At 28.3% G+C, this 22,394-nt stretch overlaps 1 protein-coding gene across 1 annotated transcript in view; it reads left to right on the plus strand.

Annotated features, from left to right (window-relative positions):
• Positions 1 to 14,591, plus strand: part of LOC108723102 (octopamine receptor beta-1R) — a 58,318-nt gene extending 43,727 nt beyond the window's left edge. Inside the window, 2 exon segments of the mRNA XM_018448595.1 lie at positions 3,660 to 3,881; positions 14,198 to 14,591. Of these exon segments, the coding sequence (XP_018304097.1) occupies positions 3,660 to 3,881; positions 14,198 to 14,504 (529 nt within the window). The 3' untranslated portion in view covers positions 14,505 to 14,591.
• Positions 14,592 to 22,394: the final 7,803 nt, after the last annotated feature.

Consider the following 22,394-nt stretch of genomic DNA (forward strand, 5'->3'; position numbering starts at 1 on the left):
TTTAATGTATTTATAATTGAAAAGTATATTTGTGTACATGTATTATACATAAAATTTAATGTATTTTTCATGAAAGAAATTTTCATTTTTAAGAAATTTAATGTACACGTTCATTACATTTAAGTAACTACTGTAACTTAATTTTCAATTAAATCAATTATCACTTACAATTTCGTTCATAATCACAAGCTTCATTTACGTGTAAAGGAAGTTCGTCGTCACATTTCTAACATTGGTGTGTATATATATATATATATAATATGTACATTATATATATACATATTTATATGTATATGATATACTTATGTCTTATTCTCGTGCCTCATACATATTATACAATTATAGAAGTACGTATAAATAATTATTACTTATAGTATAATATTTTTCTCTAGAAAGAAGAAATCGATTTTTGTTACATACATAGATTAATTAAAGACGACTTTTACTATTAGCTTTTACCTTATATCTATTTTATAACGGGAGATTAAAATACATTCACGGTCTGCTTGTTAAACATTCATTTAATGTAACTGCATAAGACGGACGATAAATGATCTTGCCATGGTAATCTTACGAAGGATATTTCACCACCGTTATCGCTATTGGCGGTCTTATTTCACGCAAATTACGATCGGACTATCCTTATTGCAGCGAAATACCGCGCATAACTATGCAGCAGCTAAATGTATCTATATTCTAAATCGAGCGTAATGCAGCTGCAAATCTCGATTTAATGAAGACAAATATACTGTGCTATGTTTAAGTGGAACCGTGAATTAATTTCGATTATAAGTTTTCAAATTGGCATCTAGCGGTGTTTTTAAAATATAATCCATAAAAGAGTCAATGTAAAATAAAGAAAATAAGACAATAATAAGATTAAATAAGAAATTAAACATTAACATTAGAGTTAAATAATAATAATGAAATTGTTATAATAATTCTTGAAACTGAGATACGCATATTCCGACGCTTTGACAATGTCTAAAATTTTATAGTCAACCAAGTTTAAATGTGATAAAAATCTCAAATTTTGTGAAGACGGTAAATATTTTTATCGACAAGAATGTCATGATTGTTTATTTGATAGAATCTCAGAAGTTTCCAATTTCTTTGTGCTCGTGTAATATCTAATTTAGCTTCAGCCAATGCTTTCCACGTTCTCCTTATGCCGTAGCGAGTGTTTATGAAAAAAAAGCTTAGTCAAGAAACATCTTCCAAGTTTGCTCCTGTTTCAAGAACGAGCGTAACTTGGAACGCAAGTTCGCAACTGAAATACAAGGTTCGTGTGATATTCTTTTTGTTAAAAGCCGTGGTTGCCGAGGTTGGTGAAGTAATATGGAAGTAATATCGAAGCTCTTCAGTTGATCTCGAACTTTTTAATTGAACTAGCTTATATAAACAGTTTATCAGGTTACGAGATTGACCTAGGATTTATTTTTTAATAAACAAACAAAAATTTAAATTTATCTTGTAGGCTACGATTATAAAAAAAATTGTGTACTGTGCTTATTGCAATTACTCACACCTATTGTAATTATTTATGTTGATCGAGAGATAATTTTACAACTTACATGATATAAATGTATTTATATTGTGTGAGATTTTCTCTTTTCTTTTTAAATATATAAATCAAGATATTAATATCTACGCGATATCTAAGCTGATGCATATCGAGATAAAGCGGTGAACTACCAAAGTTTAATTGCATTTGCCTCCAGTAATAAGGGAAACTTATTTGTAAACTACTCATTTATAAACTACTTATTTAGGATATACTAATTAGTAATTCAAAGTTTGATAACTTTGATATTCCCTATTTTATTCGTAATTGCGTCACGGATATAATCAGAATTTTTATTACGAATACAAAATCTTTTTTATAAACGTAATCTTTCTCTCTCTCTCTCTCTCTTCTCTTTCTTTGTTATCTCTCTACTTATAAGATTCAAAAGATTAGATGATGATTATATGTTATGTTTCTCATATCATCAATATTGTTTGAAAAATAACTATTTAAAATGTAAATAAATAAAATATTAACATATGTATATGAATATTTAAAAAAATTAAATAATCAAATATATTTGAATAAGTAAAGGTTTAATAATAAAGTATCTCTTTTTTCAAGATTTTACATCTACATTAGCATATTTTTTTCTAATGAAATTAAATACATAAACATGTTTTTTCTTCCGATTCATGGATAAAATTAAAGCTTATATCTATTTTGCAAATATTTTACGATATTAATTCTCGCGAACACGAGTTTAATTCAAAGTTGTATTTTTCCATGAATCAGCTATAAGTATGATGAAATGGACGTTGTTAAATTGCGCGGACGAAACAACCAAATCGAATAACGAATACAATATTTGAATGCAAAAGCTCACCACAACAAGTAATATATCATAGCATATATCATAGCAATATATATATATAAAAGTAAACACATATTACACATATAATGCATTTTCTCAGCATCGAAGTAACGTTTTCCTAATTCTAATTTAGAAATCACTCTAATTTTCGATAAACAAATTATATGTTCTGTTTTTTCATTTTAATTTTTCATTGTACAACTAAATTATTATTATTATTATTACGAAATATTATTGTCCAATAATAACAATAATAATAAAATAATCTGAAAAGAATTTAATATTATGAAAATAAAATAATCCCTCAGCAATAATAACTCAGCAATAAAATATTAAAATAAAATATTAAAATTCTTTTATATATTATATATATATATAATTTTCGTAAAACATTGTTTATTAAGCCGCAATGAGAAATCTAGGTTAGAAGGTCAGAGTTCAAGACTGTCCGATTGTACTGCGGCGAATTCAAAATGGAAATAACAATAAAATAGTCGTATGTCGAGAAGACATTAAATTCATGCGGTTTAGCAGGCTGAAAAGGTAGCGTGAAGTAAATTTGGATAACGGCCAAGTGGTGATAAAACCAACGGTGCATCGTACTCGCAGTCGAGAAGGTCGAAGTTGAATAAACATTGGTGATATGAGTTTAAACAGAAAAAAAGAAAGCAATAATTTAGTAAAAACAAGCCGCAATAAATTATTTAATCTAATAAACAAAAAATATCAATTTCTATAAGAATTTTTTCTCGGAGATTATTCGTAGGTACTAGAATACGTCTAGATATAATTTCACTTAATTTTAAAATTTTATTTTTTAATTAAAAGACCGAAGTGTTAAGACTAAGATTTGTTGCAATAATAAAAGTCATCTAGGATTATTATCTAATAACATTTCATGCGACAATTGTAATGAATTAAAATTATTACTCAAGTATTATTAAAAATACATAGTTATTCAATATCTCTAATGTTATTTGTACTAAATTATTACTTATGTAGTACTAGTTATATGTATCTAATGTATTTAATTTCTTCTTCAATATATTAATTGAATCAAGAGATAAATGAAAGCAAGAATTAATATTATATAAAATATTTCTTAAGTTAAATTCTGGATTGCGTATGTGTGCGTATTTGTGCACATATAAAATGGAAAATATATTAGTTAAATGAAAAACATTTTATGAAATATTATGATATTTTATAACATTCCATAAAGTAATTATGCAATTATTATTTATTATATAATAGTTTGTAATCCGTCTTATGTTTTAGGAGCAAAGTCGCGGCTGCTCTGCTAAATAAACATCTGCAGATCAATGGGATCTCGGCCGGTTTGACGTCTCTGCCGACCGTGGACCAATCGTCGTTGGAGTCACAACCAGAAGAGCCGCCAATAACAAGTAGCAGTAAAATGAAAAGAGAGCGGAAGGCAGCTAGAACGCTCGGCATCATCATGTCAGCGTTTCTAGCTTGTTGGTTACCTTTCTTCCTTTGGTAACGTGTATTAGATATTATTTCTTTAAGTTTATTCACGGAAATATAAGTTCAATTAAGATACAAATAGAATTCAATGAAATTTAATATCTTCTTTATTTTTTATTCTCTCTCTCTCTCTCTCTCTCTCTCTCCCTCCTCTGTATCTTTTCGATATATATGTATATATATATATATATATATAATATTCTATTTTTCTTTCATAATTATATTTTTGTGTTTATTATTATTATAAAAGAGATGAAAATGATCAATGTGAACAAAATTCTAGCAGAAAAAAAGGTTATAATCAGAAAAAAAATAATTTTTAACTGTTTATTGATTTATTAAAAAATTCACAAAACTGGGTTAAAAGAATTCTGCTTATTAACTAGGAAAGTTATTGTTTCACAAAATATCACATAGAAAATATAATAATTTCTTTCGATATTTATTAAAATTCAGATTAAAGATTCAGAATTTGATCAATAATATAAAGAAGATATAATCTGCACATGTGTGTGTGTGTGCACTGTTAAATCTATAGTGTCAAATTTAACTTAACGTGAGTCGCCATTGCTCCTACTCAATCATTTCGTTATTTTATACTAAAACAATGGTTATATTTGACACTATACAGTGTCAATTTAACACTATATAGTGTAAATTGACACAATATAGTGTCAAATTTAACTATCGTTTTGATAAAAAACAACGATATATTTAGTAGGAGCAGTGGCGACTCACGTTAGGTTAAATTTGACACTATAGATTTAACAGTGTGACGAAAATGTTTTTTTATCAGTGTGTATCTCGTGTGGAAAACATGCCGTACAATCTGTTACGGTAATTAACGTTACTTTCTCGCGTTAAATAGCGTGCAGTATGTTGGCTTCGTGTTCGCTTCGTGTTTGGTTCGTTAATTACGTGGGTGAGGGGGGGGACGTATGTGAGGTAAATCGTTGGCATGACGTTACATTATCTTTGAGAGAATTTTTAAACGCTTTTAAAAGACACATGCATACTCACTGGGATAGTATAATTTTTTCAATTTTTTAAACCGTTTTAATTATCTTTATTATGCTAAATTAATTAAAAATCCTTAAATTTGCACTGCAAAAAGGAATATGATATTATATACCTTGTTTTATATATAACATATATATGGAAAAAACGGTTTTGCTGAAGTATTTACAAATTTAACTAGATAGAGATCTGAAAATAATATTATTGGACTATCAAAATAATTATATATAGGGTGTTTGATAAGTAGGTAACGATAAAACACTCGCATAGGGGTGGAGCGAACTAAACTGAGAAAAGTCCTCTACCATTTTACAATAATTAACAAGATATTAAATACTAAAAATCGCCGAATATTGGTTTTCAATAATTTTTTATCCAAATATTGTCAACTTTACAGAAAAACAGCAAGTGATAAAAATTGTTTATTTTCTTCTCATAGAGTTCTGAGAATTTTTTCAGAATTTTTTGGTACAGCATTTTCTCATTTTCTCATGTTGATTTTTACCAGTTGTCAATAAGAAAATGCAATACTAAAAAGTTGACAAAAAATTCTGAAAAACTTCTTAGAACTCTATGAAAAGAAAACAAACAATATTTGTCTCTTGCTGTTTTCCTGTAAAGTTAATAGTATTTGAGTAAAAAATTATTAAAAAAATCAATATTCGGTGATTCTTAGTAATTGTGATATCTTGTTGATATCTTGTTAACTATTGCGAAAATTGCAAAATGATACCTACATGACTTTTTGACTCGGTTTAGGTATATCCTAACCTGCTCTACATAGGGGTAGGTGCGAGAGTTATCGTTACTTATCAAACACCCTGTATAAGACGCTCAGTTTGATAACAAAATCTTTTTACTGTAAAAAGTTTTGACATTCTAACAATTAATTAAGCGTTTTATTAAATTATTCTGATGGTTTAAAAAACAAAATTATTTCAGATCTGTGTATCGAGCTAAATTTTTAAATACTCCAGTAAAACCGTTTTTTCCATGTACTGTTATTTTAATATTGCTTATATTGGTTGTTAAGAAACAAAAGGAACCACTGACAGATGTTTTGTTTTACTTCGAATCCGATAAAAAGTTCGTCGAGAGAAATATTTCATTTAGTAAAGTATTTTAAACAATGGCACGTTTCCGACGAAAGACTAGTCGTGAAACTCGATAATTAATTTTGAGCATAAATAGAACTACATGAGATGTAGCGCGTGTAGGATGCATCTTCATTTTGCCCCGTTTTGTGCAAACACGAAATGCAAAAAGTAAAAAAGAGAAGAAAAGAAAATATTGTATACATCAACTGTTCGTTAATTGCTTAATATAGAGCGATCTTACTAACTCAATATGTAAAAACTTTTTCGAGTGAAAAATATTGTTGTCGAATCACAAATATCAATATACTCGTATCAATAAAAATGTAAAGCAATGATAAATAAAAATAAAACAAGATTTTTTTATATGTTGGTGAATATAATAAAAATTTGAAATTTTTAGCGTTTCCACCTAATAATATTCTTCTTCTCTAATGACGTTATAACATCGCTTATCATCAATGAAGGAAGCAATTAATTCTTTTTTTGAAAGAATCCATAATAGCAATTTTATAAAATTACTAGTAATTTCATGAAATTATATGCGATTTTATAAAATTAGAAATTACTGATGATTATATAAAAGAGACATTTGAAAATTATTTGCATTCATCAAATTTCTATAGAATCCGTCAGAGATTTTATATAATTTCGTAGAAAATTAAGTATTCTTTCATCGTGATAAATATATTATAAGAAATAAACATTATGAAGATTTTAGCAAGTGGATGATTGTGCATAGCAATATATAGAATTATTCGCAATTTCCTACATTATATTTATACATTCATATATATATATAATATATTATATATATCAAATTATATTCAATATTCCAAATTACTTAGAATTTTGTGTATGCAAAGAATTGCAAAATCGAACATGTACTGATTGGACATGGACTTACATATGTATACGCCGTCTTTCATGCATTTTCTTTGAACTACGGATTCTTTGCTCAATTCGAAATAAATTACCTCTCAAACGAAAACATGGAAAAAGATTTGAATTTATTACAACTTTTCGATATCTGACATTTTTTAACAGTTTTCAACGAAACCTCCTTGTAACTTAAATTAAAAGACTATTATAAAATTGATAATAAAATCTACTAAGAATATAAAAAAAACTTAATCTAAGGAATATAATTTTATCATATTGATGTATATTCTTATAAAATTTAATTTTTCTAAAATTTATTTTCAAATGCTTGCAATTTAAAAGCAGTTCCACAATATTCCGATGTTATCCTTTTAATAAAAAGGAAAATCAATTTAAGGTTGTCAAAAAATTGCAGTTCAAAAGAAATGTGGTTAATAAGGGACATTTTATTTATTACGAAGAGTTTAATACCAAATTAGTATGTCATATAATATAAAACAGTTATTTTTCAAGTAATTTCCAATAGTATTAGAATAGTATTAGATTTGAAATTTTTCTTTTTAAAACCCACATGTACATATATATATATATATATATATTACGTATAAACATATATGCTACATATATTATGTGTATGTACACTGACAGTTTCTAGAGAAGATACTCATCAATTGAGGTCATTTTCAAGAAATCGTCCATTTGAAGATTATTATCAAACGAAAGCGGATGGCCGAGGAATATTGCGCCGTGTCGCCTCAAAATTCCTAAGGGTGTACTAATGCGGAAAGGAGGTGAGAGTCGGTTGGTCGGACGATTATATAGGGAGGCCGCGATCGATAGGGAAAAGTGTATGCCGCCGTGATCTCCGGAGATTTGCAACGGAGAAAGCTTGAGGGTTGTGTGCAGCCACCTCGAAGCGAAGAAAGGGTGGTTCCGGTATGTGTCAAGTACTTCTCCTCGAGATACAACGCAGTATAGCATGACGACATCACAATAGACTTGTGACGACGAAAGATCGAAAGTCAGCCATTCCTAAATTTAACTTCTTAGTACAGGGTTTTTTCAATAAAACGTCAGATTTTTTATCAACGAAGGGACTGTGTAGGTTGTATGTGTGCAATAAACAACTTCAAAATAAACAACTTTATATATGAAAATGTTAAATAAGTACGTACTTTATATATGAAAATGTTAAATAAGTACGAATTATTTATCATAAAATTTATATTTAAATGTTTTTCATGTATAAAATATACTATTAATTAATTTAATTTAATATCAATCAAGAAAATTTATACATTTAATATATACATAACATGCATATATTTATATGTGTGTACGTATATACCTTCTTTATATATTTAATATTTAATACTGTAATGCGTTTATCCTAAGCATCCTAAGCAAGAAATATCTGTATTTAAACTGAAAAATATGAATTATGTCTTTTCTGGGGGGTTAGTTATCTTTCCAGTTTAAAAAAAAATTTTTATGTGGGCTTTTAACGTACGATAAACATTCATCGCTTGTTAATGGATATAGATGGTTACATTGCTGTTTTATGAGGCACGATATACTGTGCAGGATTTCGAAAAAAAAACATACAAACATTTATATCTATTGCAAGCCAATTATATTTGATAAAAACTATTCATGTTGGGAATATCGAATAAAAAATAGAATTTTTCTATTTTTTCTTATTTTATTAAATCATTAATTAATCTTTATTATATGTTCTTTTAGTGAAAAGCAGAAAAATTTACAAATTTGAATTTAATTTGTAAATTTTTCTGCTTTTCACTTGAATTGTATAAAATAAAGTTTAATTTGAAATACAAGTGATCGAATTTAAGTCAAATTATGTTAATACTTAATATTTTTTTAAACATCAATATGATTATAGTCTAATAAGTTTAGTATATAAGGAGCAGACTTTCAAAATGCGTTTTGTCCAAAATTTGTAATTTTTAGAAAACGATCGAGAAAGAAAGAAACTGCGCACACAAGAAAATTATGCATTTTACAGAAAATAACATCAGTATGCCATCAGTATAGGATGTGAAATATTAAACAAAATTGCTAAACAATTGCTAAAAATATTAAACAAATGCATTTTGTTTGTCTCTAGTTAAAAAACATATAATGCACTTCAAAATGTCTATGTTTTTTCAGAATATAAATTAATGATGAAAAAATGCGTTCTGAACATCTCAGAGCAGCTTATAATATTAGTCTTTCAATACTGAACACTACGTCACCTCTAACTAAAAAAAATGAAATTTTGAACAAAACGCATTTTGAAAGTTTGCTCGTCATATACATACGGAAGGGTATAAAAACTAAAATAAGAAATTAAATAATAAGTAATTAAATAATAAACGTAATTTTTTATCGATTAGTATGAAAAATTAAATTAATAGTGTTTTATATAAAATGATAAACAGTTTTAAATAAAATGATAAATAAAATAATATTTTTTTACCCAAAAATTAGAACAATAACAATAATAATGGCCTTCTCAAAATATGAACGCACTAAAGTGTTTTTTCGTGTAATCACTTAGTGGCTTCTTACGTCGGGAAAAATTCCCCACGGACGTCAAGAAAGTTCAACAATTCGGAAGAGGCCTGGAAAAGAGAAGTGCAATAGTCATGTTCCGCAATAATCTGAATCGATCCAAAAATCAGCTTTTAAGAAGAAAATGTAAAAATATTTCCATACTTGAATTTAATCGACTTTCAATCGGTTTCATATTTCGAACTCTGTTGCACTTTTATGATCTTTTTGATTTTTCAAGTAATTTACGTTAAAATAAATTACAATATTCCAAAACGGCGATGTTTCAGTACATTTTTTATTGATATTTATATCCAACTGTTTTGTATTAAATATGTATCTATAGAATTTTTATAACCTTATCATTTCGGGATAATAATTATAATATATTTCAATATAAAATGTCTTTTATCTATATTATTAGTATTATGGAATGTAACATTTTCTATATTTTCTGCTTTCTACATTTCTTTATAAATATTTTCTTTATTTTATGTTATTAATATTTATCATTATTACTATTCATAATTGCTATTACAATCGTTTAATGAAGATAAAACGTGAAAAGCGTTAGATTACACTATAATCGTGATAATAACAGGTGGCGTGTTGTCTCGGAATATATCGAAGGGAAAACACAAGGAAGAAACAGAACAATTCGTAGCTTTCGATTATTTGCCCGTTATCAATTGTCATTACTCTGTTATTGGTGATTCCAACAACTCTCTCAATCGTTGGAAAAACAATGGAATTGATTTCTCGTCGCGCGATTCCACTAGTATATCGCTGCTAAATTCACTGCATGGCTATCAATTTTCCTATATATTCGAGAATCGAATCTCTCTGTTCCCATTATTCGGCCGAATAATACAAGTCAATACTCTACTTCTCCCTCTCCCTCTTTGCTTGGCCTCATTACGAGGCAAATCCTTGACCTACTTTTCCATTCTTGCCTACCAAGCTTTTTCGATTCTATTTGTCGCCGTCTGACACGTTTCAGGATGTCACTACTTGTACTGCGTGAATATTTTCTTAAGACAAATTGAATTTGTCAATGTAACAGGCATAGGAGTAAATTAAAAAAAATTTTTTAATTATACTTTAGACGATTTACAGATTTTAGAGTATAATATAAAAATTCGTAAGAAAAATTTATTTATAATTTTATATTACATGTACTATTTATTTATAAATTGAAGCGAAATATTTTCAATCGTTCCATTTACATATAATCTCTATATGATCTCGTGCTATATTATCACTGATTACAATTTATCGATCTAATGCAGAGTCCATTACATAATTTTGAATAAATTGAGGTGCAGGCTATTGCACAAAAAAGTAGGCAAAAGAAATCAAATATCGATTTGTGTAGCAATTATGTTGTGCCAGCCTTTGTTAAAGAAAGAGAGAGAAACGCGGATAAAAGTTTTAAAGGAATTGAACGACGTAACGGTCAATGGGAAATTATCTCGATATGTAAAGAACTTTAGCCATTCATATGGGTAGAAAGAAAGAAAGTTGACCTTAACCGATAGCCATTCTATTCTTAGTTAGTGCAGCTAATACGAAACACATAGTTCGATTTGTATCGATCAATGATGGTAAAGACGCGTAAAAACACGACGGTATTATAGCGTTCTGTAGGAGTAACATTTATTTTCCTTAATTAATTTACGTACTTTTTTTACGGACATTGTATTAAAAATTTTTTTAAATTGAACGGATCTGTGTGTGTGTGTGTGTCTGGAATTTTATATAATTAATAACAGATGAAAATAGAAAGTTGGACAAATAAAAATAGATAGTTATAAGAAACTCTCTATTAAAAATTGTATATATATGTTTCGAAATCTTTTTTAAAAATCCGATTAGAATCGATTTTTTATTTTATTAAACTACTCTTATTTTGCTTAACAATAAAAATTTTAAATAAAATTTCAGAAATATAGAAATATAGAAATATATGCTTTCCAAAGTTATTTGGCATTTATTGAAATTTTCCATTTTCTCGATTGAAAAGAGACCCGGAAATGGAAAAGTTCTAAATAGATTCCTAGTAGATTTAGAGCAGATTCTGAAGTAGATTTTATTTTTAGCTTTATGGAATTGTGGCATTTTAACATTGAGCGTTCAATACAGTTATCTCTACATTATTTGCCTCCTTTCAAATCGATAAAGGGAGAAGAGAAATCGTATAACAACGATTCAAGAAAGATCGCGACGAGGGGGAGGATCGTCCCCCTCTGCAAGCCTGTAAATCCATTCTTCCCTTGTCGATGGAAACAATTTCGACGTCAGGTGCATGTAGGTCACACCGACAGAAAATGAGATACTTCGTCTCTTTCTTTCCGCTACAATATATAGATCGTTGCGGATATACTGTATTTTCCAACTAAACTGTACGCGTTTGTATAATTATAAAATAAAGCATATTCTTTTTTATTCCTATATTATTATATTTATTTAATATTTAATTACATTGCAATATTTAATCACATTGTGTTATTACAATATCATACGACAAATCATAATCATATTTATCAGTATATAATCATGTAATATATGATTGTATGTCGATAAATATAGCTCGATATACGTATTTAACAATAAATGTATCATGTGAGATATAGAGAAAGGAGCTTTTTTCATAAAACATACCTATTACGTGATCTGATTATACAGCAATATTTATTGTATTCAAGTGTACTGATTAAAATATATAAGGAGCAGACTTTCAAGATGCGTTTTGTCCAAAATTTCATTTTTTTAGTTAGAGGTGTCGTAGTGTTCAGTGTTGAAAGATTCATATATTATAAGCTACTCTGAGATGTTCAGAAAGCATTTTTTTTATCATTAATTTATATACTGAAAAAACATATAGCGAATTCGATTGGACGCATTCAATGCGCACAGGTGCACATTAAAGCCGTCGTACAAAAAATAACGTAAAGATATGTTTGTACATAAACATAGAATCGATTAAATCCTGAAATATTCAATACATTTTATTGTAGTATTAGATAAAATATGTATTTTATAATTCGAAATATTTGCATTTCACTTTTATATTCAAATTAAATCCGTGTACAGTCAGAAGCAATGAGGTTGCGACACTTTTTTTTCTGTCGAGTTTAAGAATACGCGATCAAGTTCAGGATACGAATCTCATGTGCAATGAATGAATATGATCATATGAGGTTTGTTAAATATGGTATGTCTTATTCATTACACGTGAGAAGGATTCGCATCCTGAACTTGATCACGTATTCTTAAACTCATCGGAAAAAAAAGTGTCGCAACCTCATTGCTTCTGACCGTTCAACGGCTTTAATATGCACCAGTGCGCACAAATGCTTCTAATAGAATTCGCCAATAGACATTTTGAAGTGCATTATATTTTTTAACTAGAGAACAAACAAAATGCATTTGTTTAACATTTTTAGCAATTGTTTAGCAATTTTGTTTAATATTTCATATCTTACTGATTGGCATATTGTTATTTTTTGTAAAGAGTGCGTATTTTTTTTGTGTGCATAGTTTTCTCTTTCTCGTTTTCTGATAATTACAAATTTTGGACAAAACGCATTTTGAAAATCTGCTCCTCATATATAATCTTTCTCATGTTCTATTATATCTTTATTGAACTAATCTATATCTATAAGAGTTTTTCTTAATTTAAAAAAATTTTAATTATATATACAGGGTGTTTCCAAATTAAATGGCAAAACTTCGGGAGCGTGTAGAGGAGTAAAAAACTAAGAAAAAAAGTCCTATAGACATATGCTCCTTTTTGCTTTGTTTCGCAGGAAATCACGAAAAAAGAAAAAAATATATTTAATTTATTATTTTAATTATTTTATTTATAAACTTTTTAATGAAGATTTTGTTCGAAATGTGCACCTCTTGCAGCAATACAAGCATTGCATCTGTCAAACACGGCTCTTGTAGCAGCCAGGCACTGTTCTTGCGATATTCTGTTCGCTGCAGCTACGATACGATTTCTCAAATGTTGCTCTGATTGAATAGGCGAAGAATAAACTTCTTGCTTCAGAGTACCCCATGCATAGAAATCTAATGGCGTTAAGTCGGGCGAACGAGTTGCCCAATGTACTGCTCCTCCACGTCCAATCCATCGTTGTGGGAATTTTCTATCTAACCAGGTTCTAGCGACTCTGCTGTAATGAGCAGGGCATCCATCTAATTGAAACCACATTTCAGTACGTTGTTGTAATGGGATGTTTTCTAAATAGTCAGAAAATTCATTCTCCAAGAAATTTAGAAAACGGTCCCCATTTAATCTTGCAGGTAAAAAAAACATTTTTTTTCGATTTCTCTGAAACGGAGCAAAAACGAGCATATGTCTATAGGACTTTTTTTCTTAGTTTTTTACTCCTCTACACGCTCCCGAAGTTTTGCGATTTAATTTGGAAACACCCTGTATAGTAGATTTTTGCATAACGTGTATGTACACTGAGAAAAATGATCTGGTTAGATTAAATAGTAATTCTGGTGGAAAATGGACGAATCAGAATTTTCTGGTTAAATTTATTAGAATTCTAGTATTATAGATTTTATCAGAAATATTGTATCAACCGGAATTCCGGTTATCTCAATTAGAATTCTAACAAATTTAACCAGAAAATTTTTTCAGTATATATACGTTAATAAACTAAAGAAAATTTAATTTGATACGAAACGAACAAAATTCTGAGGATACTAATTTTGCTTTATGACTTATTTCAATGCAGTAATATTATAAATGTCTGTTTGATACAGGTATATCATCACTGCTCTGTGTGACTCGTGCGAGAGCGGCGAAGTGGTGGTAGCGGTGGTGTTCTGGGTAGGCTATTTCAACAGCGCTTTGAATCCGCTGATCTACGCTTATTTCAATCGCGAATTTCGCGCAGCTTTTCGCAAAACCCTCGAAAGCTGTTGTCGCGCGATCGGACCGGTGCGCGATCTGCGCCAGGTGCATCGCAAACAGGATCTCGTGCACAGCAACGCCTCGTCCGAGCTGCATGTCAACAATCAGTTGCGCAATAGCGAGATGACCAACGTCCATATTGAGGCGTGTATTTAAATGGATTACGCGATCCGGTGAAGTGAAAGTAACGGCAAAATCCTCCTCCAGGAGCGCTTTCTGAAGAATAGAAAAAAATAGGTAAGACCGGAGCGACTATAGGACTGATAAATCCCAAAAGTAACAATCACGCAGATAAAAAAATTTAATCCTTTCTTTTCCTATATACAAAAATGTTTAACAACTCGATAGTTATAAGAAAAAGTTATTAAAAATTCCATTTGAAAAAAAATTTTATGTCAATGAAATAAAAAATAATTGAAATTTTTTATCAACTTAGTATTATGGACATATTGGTATTCACTATTGCCTTTTATCCATGTCTTATTTTTATTGTCTTCTTTGATTATCTCTTCGAAATAAGATTTGAAAAAGAAATTCAGGGATATATATATATATAATAAACTATAAAAAAGAGTAAGAAAACATTTTAAAGAATTTATCATTGAAACTAAGACTGTTTTAAATTCGTCAAAGACGTCAACTAATTAAAGTTAAGATACGCGACGTCATATATTTGCATCAAGTATTCGCAAATACCAAATACGATTTGCAAGAGAGAAGTGTATAGTCCCAAAGAGAGTGTGAATAGAGTATGTGCGCCATACTCGTGCCTATTTCGTCCTGCTGCCGACCTATTTTAAGGGACACGTTCGCCGCTCGTTCCCAAGGGTCTATTTCTGTCACGGCAGCGTTCCATCAGGTCCGTAAATAAGGCTCCTGTCCGTTGGCAGATTGATGTTCCGATTCAGCAGTAATATTTTAGCGGCGGTCCGATAACGTCGAAATGAACTTTCCAACTAACATTTGATTCGTGCGCGAACTTCTACTTTACCCATGATTGACATCATATATCTATCTTTGCAACAATTAAATTAAATTTCTATCCATCTGAAATTGAATAAATAATATAGTGAACACCAATATAACACTATAATGAATTATAAATGTACAATATGTTAGCAAGGTTGGACTTTCGAAACTTGTGTATAAAAAGGTCATTCTTTTTCATTCCATCATTTTCGCTTTTAATCACTTATAGCGAATTCGATTGGAAGCACTAATGCGCACTGCATTATAAAGGTGCATATTAAAGCCATTGTATACTGATTTAATTTGAGTATAAAAATGAAACGCAAACATTTCGAATTATGTAAACGTATTTTACCTAATAGTACGATAAAATGTATTGAGTATTTTACGATTTAATCGATTTCTAAAGATATGTTTATTTATAAACATATCTTCATGTTATTTTGTGTACAATGGCTTTAATGTGCACCAGTGCGCACTGAGTGCGTCCAATCGAATTCGTTATTATACATTTTTTGATAGATTAGCCGAAAAATTAATCTGTAAAATTAAGAGTTATATGTGCGTTTAAAAAAAAAAGATTTTTTTCTGAAAAGAGAAATTAATTTAAAATTAATCGAATAATTTACAAGAAAGCATAAAAAGATTAATTAAAAGGATCTGGTGGTTTGAGATATTTCTGTAGACGCTGTGATTGGAGGAGAAGCAAAGGGAATAATAAAAAGACCAAAGAAAAGAGTTAAAAAGCGGGAGATAAAGCCGTTTTACTCGTTTAGGGGATCACTTTGTACATAATTGCGCTACGATAACGCGTTTCGTTATAATCAAAGAGATTTATAATAACGAGCTCTTAGCGTTAAATGAGGTATCATTGTAAATACGAATCTACGTTCGTTTAGGAGTAACTTTGTGTATAAATGTTAAAGCGTATCATCCCTCCCGCAAGACAAATCATTTTATCGAAATAGATAAATTTATGAGGGCATCTTAATAAAGACAAATACTAAAATGCCAAAGATGAAACAGAATATATTATATATATACATATACACAATATATTTATATGTACAGCAATAAGACATAAGAATGTTAATGATGTTCCGTTATTTGTTAATTGTGTAATATATATTATAAATATATATTATATATTTATTATAATTTATTGTTTATTATAATGAATTTAACTTAAATATTCGATTCTAATTTGAGAGAGAATCGAATCAAATTTTAATCTTTAGAAATGTTTAAAGGAAGTGGAGGAATGTGAGTTATTTTCGTTGTATGTTACGTATATCGTCCACATCACTTAATTATTTGTTTAAAAGTCTCGTGCAAGTCTTAGAAAATAATGAAATCATCGAAATTATACTGGATCTCAATATCATTTATCTCAGCAAGGACGTTTTGTTCAAAATTCTTATTTTTCAGGAGAATAATAGTCTATTTTAGAAATAGTATTATTTTAAAAAAATCATTATTTTATTTATAATACTGCTAAATGCTTTCTTATCTTTAATAAGATTTGTGACATATGGCAGCATTAATAATGAACAAATTAATAATAAAAGGACATAATAATACATAATTTTATATATTATTTAATTTTACTATATACATATGTGTTACTGATCAATCGATAAACTATTCTATTACATATTTTATTATCATCTCATTCGAGATGTCTATATCGGTGTGTGTGAATAAAATAGGCATATATTTTTAAATATTTTTTTTAAATAAAATTTTCTTTTTAATTAATTTGCTCTATTATCAGATGGAACACATTTTGGAAAAAATTGATGATCACAAGGTGATCACGAAATAATTAATTGATTTTACTAAGATTTAATTGATATTTCAGTTTTTCTCTTTGTTTCTTCTATTAGCTTTCTTATATCATCGACTGACAGATCAAAGAAAATAGTATACGTATATAGTTATGTATACTTCAGAATGCAGAACAATCACTAACATAAATACGGTCGAGCGTGGACGATATCGTGGACTTTTTCACTGCGATTATAACAAATTAATAAAAATTAAAATTCAAATTACATGGCTCTAGCACAGTTCATAATAACTTAAATAAGTTTAACTTTGAAAGCTGTTATAGAAAAATGAGAGAGAAAGAGAGAGAAATTTATTAAAATATTTAAAGAAAGTAAATCTTCAAGTTATAAGGTTTATTTAATTTTAAATATATTTTAATATAAAATATTATAACATTTAGAAAGAGAGGTTAAAAAAAATTTCAATTTTGGCAATAGGTAGAATATATATTTTTGTTTCTCAATAAAAACTGATTTAACATACAAAAGATTTATATAAATTTCAACTTTTTAATTTTTTTTTATTTATAATCATTTTTACATATATTTTAATTTCTTATCTCTTTCTTCTGTATATATTTACGGGGAACGAATTATCGGATACGAAATCGCTACGAAATCGTTCGCCGGCTCGATCCGTTCGTATATCACGTATCTGTTAGGCTACATATATAAAGGCCATAAATGGCCTCCTAATGTAACGTAATATGCAACATTGTAAATCGATGTTTACGAGACGTTTCTGGCGTTAAAGCGATTTTGCGAATAATCAAGCTGGCAAAGCAGTTTTATCGTAGGAAAGAAAAAGGAAATAAAACTGATTTCAGATGATTTATAATTCGCGAAAGGGTTACGAAAAAATTTCAAGTATTAAAAAAACAAAATAAAAGAGTAAATATGTACATATAAATTTATATAGTTGATGTCTGGAATTATTGATCGTCTGAAATAGATCTTAGACAAAAAGATATTCTCAATGGAAAAGAAACACTTAGTATTTTAATGACAATAGCATGAATGAAAAAATTTATCGTTTGTTTTAAGGGCGCTTAATTTCCATAAACTTTAGATTGATATCAAGAACGTTTTGTGGTTATCTTGAATGCATGATCACATTGCGGAATTTACAGGTTGCGTAACTATATTTACTGCAGTGTGTGTGTGTGTGTGTGTGTGTGTGTTTTCATGGATCGTAATACGTAACGAAGAGGCTAATTTGCTACGAGATTGTCACATGCGACTAATTTGCGGCAAATATTGCTAGATATTAGAGGAATTAATATTGTAAAATATAGGTATATTCATTTTCTCATAAATTTTGAATGTCTTTATGCATATGTATTTTGATATAATAATTTCAATAATTTGTTATGCGCATATTATTTATTTCAGAACATTAACAATCATTTATTAATTTAATGAAATAATTGTCAACATACGTTTTAAGTACATATTATTATGAATAATCAATAATCAATTTTTACTGTACCTGAAACAAAATCAATCCAAAAGTATATATAAATGCATTTTCTTTAACTGTATATACACATATAGTCTTCTAAAAAATTATTAATTTTGTTATTATACATACGTATATATACACAAAACTCGTTATTATTAATGATAAAAATATTTTTAATTTTATATTTCCTTTAAAATATTTATGACATATTTATTTATTATTAATTAACATTTAATAATTACGTATATTTTAATTAACAATTATATCATTATAATTTAATTAAAAGTTGTATGCATTGCTATGCATCCGCCATAATAAGAGCCTAATTCGTGATATATTTGCAAAATGTTGCAAATAGCATTTATATAACATGACGAAAGAATACGTATGTATGTGTACGAAATAAGATCTTCATGTATCGTATGGGTACAGAACGCGAATGTGTAAACTGTGGAGATGTGGATCTACTGTGTAGAAAATTAATAACAATGTTTTAAAGAAATTTGCATTTCTCTTGATCCCTATTTACCTTTATTAAATTTACCACCATATTTTGTTTCCTGTGAAATTCCTGTATAGGAATAAATTCCTTCTCCATTAAATAACAGATTTAATTACATTTTTGTTTAAAATGAGGTTATGTTTTTTAAAACGTTGAAATAGTTCTAATTAAATTTTAATCTTCTACAGTGCTTCTACGTTGTGCAAGCTGTTTTCTTTAGAAAGTCTGATAAATTCCCGTAAATATCACAATTTTTTAATTTGACATGAAAAACGAGGATAATTTAACTAGTTGAAATTAAAAATGTGTAATTTCATGATATTTTCGAAAAGAATTAATAAAAACTATTTTGATCAAAGATAAAATTTAATAATAATTAACAAAAGTTAATAAACAATATAAAAATAATATACAAATTAAATATTAATACAATTGGAAAACTTTTTATTTATAAAAAAAAATTAAAAAGCTCGGTACAAAACCGGTCAGCTCCATTTTTTAATACTTACTAGTATCAATAAAAAATTCGTAAAGTAGGAAAGGTAGAAGGGAAATTACGTACACGAGATAAACGTGAACAGTATTATTACAGTATATTAGTGATAATCTCCCACTTCTCATGTTCAGTAATAATCTGATATACGCTCATTGCCGCATTATAACACATGACAATCGAACGCAATAACTAGATACTATTACATGCTTTTGATGTTTTTGAAATAGAGGAAAGTGGAGGAAAGTGGGAGAATTAACAAATATAAAAAAGACAAGTTAAATAAAATCGAGGATTATTTTTATTAATTATTTGTAAAAGTGTTTATTCAATGAATATTGGCTATAAACTACAATAATTAATATATATTATCAATATAAACTTTTTAACAAAATATAAACCCAGAGAGAGAGAGAGAGAGAGAGAAATTTGATATTGTCTTGCTTGGATACGGTAATTTTAAATAGCAAAAAAGGATTTTATTTTTTACTTAAAATTATATTTTCTAATTTTTTGTTAATACTGAAGTTAAGACTAAAATTTTAGCGACTTGTTAGTTGGACGTTATAGCTAATATATTACTTAAGAATTCTGCATAAATTAAAATCTTAACATACATTTATATCAAAATAATGTTAATTTAAAAATGAGTATTACCTGATTTTACCTTACATAATAAATTGCACAACTTATTCTTTTTGTAGGAAACTTTCAGCAGAATTACATCTCTGAGATTAAATCTTTTTAAATCTTATAAATTTATGGAGTTACACCTTTTTAAATCTTATAAATTTATGGAGTTACACCTTTTTAACATCGTTTTAATACCATACGTGATATTTTAAACAATTATGTTTGCAAAGCGTGAGATGCGACACCCCTGTTCCAGAAAGCTTGTCAAGATTTCATGGGTAGTCAAACTGCAACGTCTGTTTAGCATCCAGGACAATAGCATCCTATCACTATTGTTGTAGGATGCACACGACTGTGCTGCATCGAAAGCTACATATAATACTAGTGAGCGCACACAAATGTTTATTTTTATTTTGAATAAAATAGAATCTAAACAATGAATCATAAAAATTCCTCTCGAGTTCTTTCTCTCATATATGTACGTAAATGTTTAGTTTTCCTGTGTATTAACGTTTGCATACATTACATAGATATACAAATATACATTGAGAAAGAAGATCACCAAAGAATTAACAGTTTAAGCGATATTTTGTGTGTATGTATTTCACATTTCATTTATACAACTATAAAATAACTGTTAGTAAATGTCTACTAATAGCCACTTTAACTTGTAACTATACAGCAGAAAACATTCAAAGTTTGTTTCCCACAAAGGATTTAAAGTTGTCCGAAAGCGCTTGTATTTTACCTTCTGAATTTTATTATTATACATTCAGAAAAAAGAGAAAAGTTAAAGTTTCATAAAATATATAAAGAGAAACAGATCGTATAAACGAAACAAATTTCGAAGCAAAGTTCCATGTACTGTATAGTCATGATTTAATACATTGCTATGATTTAAATGTAATATCTCTTTAATTATTATAGTATAGACCCAATAAAGATATTTCTTAGGAATCTTTAATATCAAAAATATTATGTTGTTATGGCTATTATACTATTAGAAAGAGATAACATTAATTAAAGATAATATTTCTTTGAGTTATATAAAATTACAAGTAAATATAAATAATTTTAGTGGCTATAAAATAAAAAATAATAATAATGAGAGGGCATTGAACCACAGTCGCACGATTTCAGTAGCGAATAACTTTATAATTTAATATATATATGTATAGACGTTTCGGCCTAGATTAGGCCATCTTCAGTATAGATACAGAGTTGATTAATGAAGTTAAAACGCAATGTGTCACATAACTAAAAATTGAAGCTTATTCGTTAATATGTGTGCTAAATTAGATATGTAAAAGAATCTTGATAGTACTTCCTTGTTCTTCACGTGTCCTGATATTACATATACGTTTCGTTTAATTACAAAAGTAAAATCATATTAAAATTTTTTTTCCCGCTTGTATGCGTACAATTTAGAAGTGAAATTATGGATGTTTGAATCTAATAGGTATTCTTTACCTTAATGTGAAAATTTAGAGAATAACGATTATCATGCTAATTGAGTGTCATTTTTTCCTAAGCCAATGGAAAACTTGTTAGACACGAGAGTTTCCAAGCTCTATTAGAAAATAATTTTTTTATTATCAAAATTAAAAAATTTTTTGTATAATTAGTTGAAATTAGTAATTCATACCTGCATCAGAACAAAACCCATATGCATAATGAAATGCTACAGCTTATGTGGATATCTTACTCGCTTAGCTCACCAACCTCTGTGGTATTCCAACAGGAGGATGTGTTTTTATACATTAGTTACTTCGTCGTCAGGAGAAGGGGAGATCTGATATGTAGTAGGGCAAATGATATTAAGGAGAGGAAGATATGAATCTGGTAATTTGAATGTGGTAAAGTGTCGTTTTGTTTATTAAAAGGATGGGATTGTTTGATAAAAATCGTTTCAGAAATGGATCTTTTTTTAAAATATGGTTCAGAGTCCAATATCTTAATGTTATTCCAATTTAAGTCATGGTTATATTGATGACAAAATAATTATATACATAAAAAATGTAAGTTAAAAATTTAGTCACACTCCTTTTCTTAAAATAAATAAGAATTAAAAACAGGCCACAGGAGTCAACACGCAAATTGTTAGTAATGCGGAGTTATTCAAAGATGGTTTAATCTAGAACGTTTCGACTCTCGGTTT

This window comes from Mycetomoellerius zeteki, unplaced genomic scaffold (genome assembly GCF_001594055.1).
Source record: "Mycetomoellerius zeteki isolate Tzet28-1 unplaced genomic scaffold, Tzet1.0 scaffold223, whole genome shotgun sequence".
NCBI classification, from domain to species: Eukaryota; Metazoa; Arthropoda; class Insecta; order Hymenoptera; family Formicidae; genus Mycetomoellerius; species Mycetomoellerius zeteki.